The sequence below is a fragment of the Schistocerca serialis genome, chromosome 1 (genome assembly GCF_023864345.2).
Source record: "Schistocerca serialis cubense isolate TAMUIC-IGC-003099 chromosome 1, iqSchSeri2.2, whole genome shotgun sequence".
NCBI lineage: Eukaryota > Metazoa > Arthropoda > Insecta > Orthoptera > Acrididae > Schistocerca > Schistocerca serialis.
Window position 1 is genome coordinate 460,765,983 of NC_064638.1, and position 10,385 is coordinate 460,776,367.

Here is a 10,385-nt window from a genome sequence, read left to right on the forward strand (position 1 = left end):
AGCAGAGGCTGTGAAGCAGCCGTTGAAGTTAAGCTCATTGTAGTGGGTAGCATGGTCAGCAACTGGATGGTCATCTGTCTCTTTGCCTCTGTTTGGCAGTAAACATTGATGCTAACAGCCAACTTGTTAACATTCAGACCCCTGTAGAATGTGGCACTGCGGTTGCAGCGAAGTTGGTACCACATAGCTACTTTCACAGGCCACCCAGCCTTTGATGGGGTAGGAGATGCTTGCGACAGGACTAGAGTAGGTGGTAGAGGGAGAACATGTAGGACACGTCTTGCATCTTGGTCTACTGCAAGGATATGAGCAATGAGTCGCCAATCACCTTCCATTGCTGAGACTTCAGGAGACTAGAAAGTCATATATTTAGCTTATTTGCTTATATTCGCAGTTTAATTCTTAAAATCATTGTATATTTTTATATTTGAGAGGTGTACATTCATACAGTCTGCATAGTAGTCATTTCTTCATTTGTTTCGAATGGCCGACCATTGACCACACATCAGTCAGCTACCAGTCTCCATTGGTGAAGCATCAGGAGACTGGCAAGTCTGTTCTGTTTGTTTTCATAATTTGTCTTAAGTTAGTAGAGGCAGGGTGGATATGGTGTGTGAATGCTATGTACAGATGCAGGAGGAGCTGGTCACGGTTCACAGATAACAGAAGATTCTTCTGGCTATGGTCAGCCATCTGCAGTCTGTTGCATTGGGGTGTAGCAGTGGTGAAGCATCTGCCATTGTCACATGGGACATCTCAGGTATCGTTTGTTCTGCCCACAGACTTTGCTGTTGAAGCACTTTGCAGTATGCCAACAGCTCCTGTACACAAATCAGTGCATCTACATCTACATGACTACTCTGCAATTCACATTTAAGTGCTTGGCAGAGGGTTCGTCAAACCACAATCATACTATCTCTCTACCATTCCACTCCCGAACAGCGCGCGGGAAAAACGAACACCTAAACCTTTCTGTTCGAGCTCTGGTTTCTCTTATTTTATTTTGATGATCATTCCTACCTATATAGGTTGGGCTCAACAAAATATTTTCGCATTCGGAAGAGAAAGTTGGTGACTGAAATTTCGTAAGTAGATCTCGCCGCGCCGAAAAACGTCTTTGCTTTAATGACTTCCATCCCAATTCGCGTATCATCTCTGCCACACTCTCTCCCCTACTACGTGATAATACAAAACAAGCTGCCCTTTTTTGCACCCTTTCGATGTCCTCCGTCAATCCCACCTGGTAAGGATCCCACACCGTGCAGCAATATTCTAACAGAGGACGAACGAGAGCTGTCTCTTTAATGGACTTGTTGCATCTTCTAAGTGTCCTGCCAATGAAATGCAACCTTTGGCTCGCCTTCCCCACAATATTATCTATGTGGTCTTTCCAACTGAAGTTGTTCGTAATTTTAACACCCAGGTACTGAGTTGAATTGACAGCCTTGAGAATTGTACTATACATCGTGTAATCGAATTCCAATGGATTTCTTTTGGAACTCATGTGGATCACCTCACACTTTTCGTTATTTAGCGTCAACTGCCACCTGCCACACCATACAGCAATCTTTTCTAAATCGCTTTGCAACTGATACTGGTCTTCAGATGACCTTACTAGACGGTAAATTACAGCATTATCTGCGAACAACCTAAGAGAACTGCTCAGATTGTCATCCAGGTCATTTATATAGATCAGGAGCAGCAGAGATCCCAGGACGCTTCCCTGGGGAACACCTGATATCACTTCAGTTTTACTCGATGATTTGCCGTCTATTACTACGAACTGCAACCTTCCTGACAGGAAATCACGAATCCAGTCGCACAACTGAGACGATACCCCATAGGCCCGCAGCTTGATTAGAAGTCGCTTGTGAGGAACGGTGTCAAAAGCTTTCCGGAAATCTAGAAATACGGAATCAACTTGAGATCCCCTGTCGATAGTGGCCATTATTTCGTGCGAATAAAGAGCTAGCTGCATTGCACAAGAACGATGTTTTCTGAAACCATGCTGATTACGTATCAATAGATCGTTCCCTTCGAGGTGATTCATAATGTTTGAATACAGTATATGCTCCAAAACCCTACTGCAAACCGACGTCAGTGATATAGGTCTGTAGTTAGATGGATTACTCCTACTACCCTTCTTAAACACTGGCGCGACCTGCGCAATTTTCCAATCTGTAGGTACAGATCTATCGGTGAGCGAGTGGTCGTATATGATTGCTAAGTAGGTAGCTATTGTATCAGCGTAATCTGAAAGGAACCTAATGGGTATACAATCTGGACCCGTATCAAGCGATTTGAGTTGCTTCGCAACCCCTAAGGTATCTACTTCTAAGAAACTCATGCTATCAGCTGTTCGTGCTTCAAATTCTGGAATATTCGATTCATCTTCCCTGGTGAAGGAATTTCGGAAAACTGCATTCAATACTCCGCTTTAGCGGCACAGTCGTCGGTAACAGTACCATCGGCACTGCGCAGCGAAGGTATTGACTGCGTCTTACCGCTTGTGTACTTTACATACGACCAGAATTTCTTCGGATTTTCTACCAAATTTCGAGACAATGTTTCGTTGTGGAACCTATTAAAGGCATCTCGCAGATTTAGAAAATGTCACTCATGTGAAACTCAGCTTGCCCTTTCCTCACATGATATCCAGCAAGCCCTTCCATGTGAACCATGGATGAAGGGCAACAGGCAGATGCCATATTCTTAGATTTCCAGAAAGCATTTGACGTTTGACACTGTGCTTCACTGCAGGCTGTTAACAAAGTTTACTAGCATGTTGTAATGCCACTTCCTCAAACGAAAAATGAAAACAGAAAAAATAGCCACCAATACCCCAAAAATTTCCCCAAAACAAATTCCAAATTCCATGAAAAGTGAACAAGTAACCAAAGTTCCATTTAACACTATAATTTAGATAATAACCAGTAATTGAAATAAGAATCTTATACTTAGTAATTTATCAACGTACAAAAGAAAGATAGAATCTCAGTAAACTCAAACTCAATGTCAAACGTCACAATTCTTATTTGAAGTATTAGTGCTGACTGTGATTGAACACTAGATTTTTCTAAAAAATTATAGTCAGATCATATTGGATGGGTACCATATTACCTATTTACAATTACTTGAATATACAGTGGTTATGTACTGTGAGAATGAAGGTTTTGTGAGAATGAAGGCTCTGTGAAGATCTTTCCCTACACTCGTAATGGAAATTTCCAAATATTCTGATAATGTGTACTGTTGAAGGAAGAACACCTTAGAAGACTTCACTTTGATAGTGATGAGAGGGTGTAAATAGGGTGAGGTTGTGGCTTGTTCAACAAAGTCAAACATTCAAATACAGTGAAGGTATCAACAAAACACTCTCTTGTTGAAACAAAGGTGTTCGTCTCCACGGTGGTTGTGTTGACAAACGAATGTGTAGACATGAAGAACAAAGATGTAGAATGTTAATAATGTTTGTTTTATTTAAATAACTGGCAAGAGTTTCGCCACATAAAATTCAGAGCCATTGCTTCTCAGCATGTCCGCGCGCGCACACACACACACACACACACACACACACACACACACACACACACACACACACACACACACACAGAGAGAGAGAGAAAGAAACTGCAACATCAAAAGATAACATAGAATTAAATTTTGGGAACACATTTGCCCAGGTAACGTACTTAAGTAATTAACATTGTAAGATCGCAGGTTAATGTAAGTGTGAGATAAGCCCTTGCAATTGTGAAATGCTGGTGCATTAATAAAGCCAGAATGTTGAATGCAAGCCTGCAGACATTCATGCATTGAGCTGTACATGTGCTTAGTGTCAGTTCGTGGGATGGAGTTACATGCCTGTTGCACTTATAGTTCAACTCTTTTTATCTTGGCGGTTCGCGCATGCCCGCCCAGACACGGGAGATTGCTGCGTTGCCAGTTGTACGCGCCAAGAGAAGCAGCGCCATAGTATTGTTCGAAAACTTACGTTTAGGGGGGAGCGCGCTGTTTATGAAGTAAAACCACCACGGCCGCATTAACCCTCTCGCTGCTACAGAGACGTGCTCCCTGCATTCCACGGCGCAATTTTGTCATCATTGCACTGCTCACCTGTGCAGACACATGGTGTTTCGACTGCTTTGACACAATTTATCATTCGATTTCACAAAAACTATTTGGCCCAAAAATTTGATTTTTACACATCATCTTGACTGATACCTTCCCCCCATAAATGACTTAATTTTGTTTCGATGTTCAATGCAGTTATTGTGCAGCATTAGATGTAGTAAACCATTGCACGAAATTTTGAAGAGTTTGCAGAGGTAAAAGTCCATAGCGTATGGTCGATTTTTGTTGCCACTAGAAATTTCAAAAAATTACATTCAAAAGAATAAAATTCATGAAGTAAGACACTTCAATATTGTTTTTAAATAAAGAAAATATTAAGCACACACACTTTAACCATTACGCTAACGCAGCTCGTCATTGAAAATATCTCACGGAGGACTTTAAAATATCGCGCAAAATACAGGCAAACACTGTTGGTATGATTATGAATTACTGACGTTTTGTCAAAGTACAATAGGAAATAAACAATTACCGCTGTTCTTTATTGCGAAAAAGTCGTTAGTAAGAATAATACAAACACCTTTCTTTGCTATCGCCTGAATTAGGAGGCTTATTGCTTGTTTGCTTTAATTAATTAATAGAATATGAAGCAGCTGGTATAAAGAATGCTTTTTCCAAACTTTCTATAAATGAAAGTCTGCTATCAAGACATTGCTTTTGTTCAATTACTTTATTTATGACAACATCTCTAAAACTAAACACTCGTCCCTGCTCTGCACTGCAGTCGAGCTCTGGCAACGTCGTTCTCTGTTCATTGGCTGACTGTGTTTTGTGACGTCAGATGCGCAGAACGAACCTGAATTCGGCCGCCGTTATAAATGACGCGCACTTTAGTTGATCAATACAGGGACAGTTAATGCTGTTTGTGGACGATGCTGGAGTTTTCACCCGATAATGTGCTCTATTGTAGACAGACTGGGTGATCGAGTAGGCCAAGGCAACATTTCGACACCGTATAGAGCATGTTGGGTTAAAACAGCTGTATGTGGGTGATCATTATACTGTTGGAAATAGAATGCTCTCTGGAATGTTGTTCAGAATGGCAGCACAACGGGTCGAATCACGATATTGATGGACAGATTCGCTGTCAGGGTGTGTGGGATAACTACAAGAGTGCTCCTGCTGTGATACGAAATTGCACCCCAGACGATAACCTATGTACAGACCAACGTGACTAGCAAGCAGACAGGTTGTTTGCAGACCCTCAACTGGCATCCCCCTACGTGGCCATCACTGCCACTGAGGCAGAATACCCTGCCCTCCAATGAGGTCTTGCTTGACCCAATTGAAGTCACAAATGGCAGTGATTTGGGGGTCACAGGATTGCATGTGACAGGGCATCTGGCTCGGAGCTGTCCTTGAAGTAGTAGATTAGTAACAGTTAAGTGTGTCAATGTGCTGACAAGTGCTGCTGAAATTGTTGCTGCAGATGCGGTACTGTTCAACCGAGCCAAACATGGTCTTCTCTCTCAGTAGCGCCTGTTTGGAGCCTGGCCTTCTTGCAACTGTACATTCTCATGACCACTGCTGCCAGCAATAATATACAGTGGCAACATTCTTGTTTGTAACATAGTTACATAGTTACTTTGCTGAGTTGTAAGCGAAAGGGAGGTTATAATTGAATCTCTTAAGTTAGCATTGAGGGCTTTGTGAGTGGATTAATTGTGACTGTAAAAACTCGTTCAAATTTCTATTTTACAGTATTGAAGTTATGTTTTCCATGATCGCCATTTTATCAGTGTAATTTTTTTCTTCTGTTATGTGCCAGTACTGCAGTGCCTCTTACTTTTATATATATATATATATATATATATATATATATATATATATATATAATGCAGAAATTGAAAGTCATCAGAAGCCTGTTGAAGTAGAGCATCCTCCTCAGTGTACTTCAGTCAGCAACAAGAAGTAAAGATAGTTTTTGTGCAAGTTATTTTGTGGACCCACACAGTCAAAGATCTATTCATATTGCCTGCATCTCTCTGCAAAATATGATATCTTTCCAACAAATACTAATTACGATATATGCCAGTTTATGATGACAACATCAAAGTCATGAAACCAATTCTAATGACTGAGGTTAGCACACTGGATTCGCATTTTGGAGGACAATGGTTCAAATCCCTGTCGGACCCTCCAGATTTAGGTTTTCAGTGATTTAACTAAAGTGCTTAAGACAAATGCCAGGAACGTTCCTTTGAAAAGGCATGGCCAATTTCCTTCCCCATCCTTCAATATCCAAGTGTTCAGTGTCTAATGACCTCATTTGTGATGTTAAATGCTAATCTTTGTTCAATGCTAATGAGAGTGTGTTATCTTAAATACAGCAATGTACACATGAGGAAAGGTAATCATTGTTCTTACTGAGGGCACAAGCTAGAAAGTTAAACAATAGTGTTTAACATTAATTGATTTCTCCGTTGTTAGTGACAGATCATTGCAGTAATATGAAAAAGAAAAATAAACTTTCTTTTGTAGTACAGCTATTTGTGCCAACTTAGTAGAAGTATTAGTGATACAGATACAGAATATTTAAGAGGGAAAGCAGTGCAATTTTGTATGTTTCACAGGAAACAGTTGCAGTAAAAAATAATACATTTTGTTTTACTGTTGTAACCTAACATTTGTATAAATGATACTCAATTTAACAGGGAAAACAAAGTAAATTATGATTGTTCATTTTAGAGAAAAGAAATCTTAATAAGTATATTGTAGGTCAGGACAAGCAATCACTAATGCGCAGAACGGTAGGAAGGTGGCACAGAGGATCAAGTATTCTCACTGACTGTTGTAGTTCGTGTGTAGGTACCACCTTTATTACAAACAGCCTCATACACAGACACCAAAATGCTGATCTATGTGGCAGTTCTAGTATGCGTGGTCATGGAAGTAGGTGCAAGCATATACCTGTGCCTATATCCCACCCTCCATTAATCAGCATACGAGTGATCATTCCTCATCGTTTTCATATTTGTTCCTATCCCAGAATTTCGGCTACTGCACTTTTTTTTTTTTTTCTAGGTAGTATTTTGAAGCTGAATTTATTTTAATATGGTATGGTGTGCTGTTATCATGATGTATAACTTTTCCATGGATGTGCATTTTCTGTGTGGTAGATGTGATTATCAGTTTCACATGTAGAAGTTGAGTGTAAACATATGTTATATGTTCTCTTTTTGTTGCAGCCAAATGAAGATACTTTAATCCAGGTGGAGGATGCATCAACTCATATAATTTGTGATGGAGACATACAACTGAGGCAGAAGCTGCGTACCATTCTTCTTCAATGTCTTAACAAATTTTGATCATTTGTGATGTATTTCATCATTCTAAGTTTCATGAAGACAACAATTCTTTGTTTAGTTCTTATGACAAAGTGAATGATTCATCTTGTATATGCAACAGTTTGTGTCAGATAGAAAAACTGTAAGTAACTTTTCAGATTCAAGTACATTTGAAGACAAGCGTGGGAAAATGGACTAACCCTGAAATGTAAAAGCTTGGAGAAAAGTGTTGCCATCTGTTGCTGGGTACAGGAACTATCAAAATTGACATTGGTCTCACCAGTAAATGTCCTAATGTGATATTTAGTGTGAGACCAATGCCAAGTTTGTTAGTTTCCATACCTGGCAACAGATAGCAACACTTTTCTCTAAGCTTTTACATTACAGGGTTAACCCGTTTTTATGTGCACGTCTTCATTTATTCAGCATCAGAAGAAAGGAACAAAAACACATGATCTTTCTGATTATGATTGAACAAAAATTTATTGACATGCCTTTTTTCTGGTGAATCACTTTTTATTTCCTCACTCAGTTTTATTTGCAATACTTTCCTTTACAGATAAAATCTAATATATTTTATGAAAAAGGAGAAATTAATCAGTAATTTAGAAATATTTTTTTACTTATATGTATTTAGGTATAAGACTATTTCAATTATACGAAGTTTCTCTGACAAATTTAACTTCGAATTTGTTGTAAATTTGTGGGTTTGTATAAAATTGCTGTACTTATCCGACAACGTAATAAAAATGTTGCAAACGTATCACGTATTTTCTTGACTCTTAATAGAAATCAGAAACTCTGGTGACATTCTGAGAATCATTTGACATTGAATGGTGTTCCTGAAATGCTGCCTAACCCATGGAATTCCTGTGTTCCCACCCTCCCCCCTTTCTGCCTTCAATGGCCTAACTATCAAAATTCCAGTTTTTGGACTAAATCTCTCCTTTCAGAACAACCTCCAATCCTTCACAGTCTGCTAGTCCCAGTCCATCTCAAACCTGATCCTACAGGAACAAAATGCTGTGTTACCACATTGCTGATCTACATCTGCTCCTTCATAAGATACATTGTAAATACACTATCATGCTCCTGCTCTAGTTTTGGAATGAAACTACCCAACAAGATCTGTGCTACCCTTAGAGAATGTCCTTCCCATTCACTCCCCTCAATCCTCTACAGCACCCATTCTCTTCCTGTCTGGGCTCCTTCATCTGTTACACCCAAAAAGAAGCTCTCTTCCAATATATCATGAAACACGGAACCCAAATGAAGTTTGTGTGTGTGTGAAATCTAATGGGACTGCTAAGGTCATCAGTCCCTAAGCTTACCCACTACTTAACCTAAATTATCCTAAGGACAAACACACACACCCATGCCCGAGGGAGGACTCGAACCTCCGCCAGGACCAGCCGCACAGCCCATAACTGCAGAGCCTTAGACCACTCAGCTAATCCCAAGCGGCAATGAAGTTTGAGCACAGTTTTTAACCTATCCACTAAGACTGAGAAGTGATTTTCAAAGATTCCACCTAAAGCTGTGTATCCAAATTCAGTCGTGTTGGACTGGTCAAAGATCTAACCTCTTTTGCCTGATCTTTACAGTGGAAATTTTATTTTACTAATAATCCCTCTTAAAAGTGGTGAACATTACTGAACCTTCCTTCTCCCAACTCAAATCACCAGCCATCTGATTTGTGCACCTGTAAGCCCTGTGACAGAGATGTCATCCCAGAAGACCAACCCTACCTCAAATCCGTACTCAAATTCATAGACCATTCCTAGAACCCATCTTTCTCACCCAACCACCACCTGCACACCCACCATCTATTATGTTTCTTAAAATCCACAGAATCTCTTCCTTCATTACCCAAGATCTCCAACAAATTATGCAGAGCCTAACTTCCTATGTAAGGACACCTACTACTCCTTAAATACCTCTCTACCATCCTTATCCCATTGCCACATGGTTCTATCACTGTTGACATCACTTTATTTTCCAGTTACCACCCTCCATTCCCTTGGCTTTGGTCCTATCAAGTGGTGCCTCAGCCATTGCCCTGCCAACTTCCTATCCGTCATCTTATCCTTAAGTAGATGAACAATTACATACTTGTGACTCTTGAAGTTTTCCTGGCGTATCGAATATTCCACAAGATTTCGGGATTGCAGCTGGATCTCATCGACTTCTTTCCACAATATTTCGGCTGATGACCTTACAGCCATCTTCAGGCGAGTGTTTGACACTGGAGATTGCTAGTGCAAGTCGCTCTATTTATACGTAAAAGTGCCGCAGGCGCGCATGCGCAAGTTACCGTAGCATGCGCGCCACCTATCGATTCCAAGGCCCTCTACAATATTACTGCATCTATGGAGCGCAATCGAATGTGTGAAAAAAGTAAAACATGCACGCAGACGTGTCCAAAACAATAAAATGCAAAATTTCAATATTACAATTACTTGTCACTCGACGTGTCAGAAGCCATAAAAAGTTTTCTTTTGGTTGAAATTAAAGAAATCAACGGGTCCCAGGCATTATTCAATAAAAAGCCGCCATCACGATTAATGAGATTATCCGCTAAACATATTTCCACGGATTCCTTCACAACTGAATCCCAGAAGGATCTCGATGGGGCCAAGATTTTCGTGGCCGAATAATCCATAGTATGTCCTGTGGAAATACAATGTTCGGCTATAGCCGACTTACTTGGCTGTAAAAGGCGAGTGTGGCGCTCATGTTCAACGCAGCGGTCGTGTACTGTGCGTGTGGTTTGACCAATGTAGGCTTTCCCACACTCGCAAGGTATTTTATAAATTCCAGCCTTCCGTAATCCCAGAACATCCTTGGCTGAGCCCAGAAGAGCACAAGTCTTTGTAGGTGGCTGGAAGATTGCTTTCACACGATGTTTCTTTAAAATTCTGCCTACTTTCGATGAAATGTTCCCGACATATGGGAGAAATGCTC

The 10,385-nt window shown here is 40.3% G+C and overlaps 1 protein-coding gene across 1 annotated transcript in view; it reads left to right on the forward strand.

Annotated features, from left to right (window-relative positions):
• Nucleotides 1-7,988, forward strand: part of LOC126473322 (integrator complex subunit 9) — a 116,914-nt gene extending 108,926 nt beyond the window's left edge. Inside the window, exon 13 of the mRNA XM_050100309.1 lies at nt 7,323-7,988. Coding sequence (XP_049956266.1) covers nt 7,323-7,442 — 120 coding nt within the window. The 3' untranslated portion in view covers nt 7,443-7,988. The remainder of the gene's footprint in view (nt 1-7,322) is intronic.
• The last annotated feature ends 2,397 nt before the right edge of the window (nt 7,989-10,385 follow it).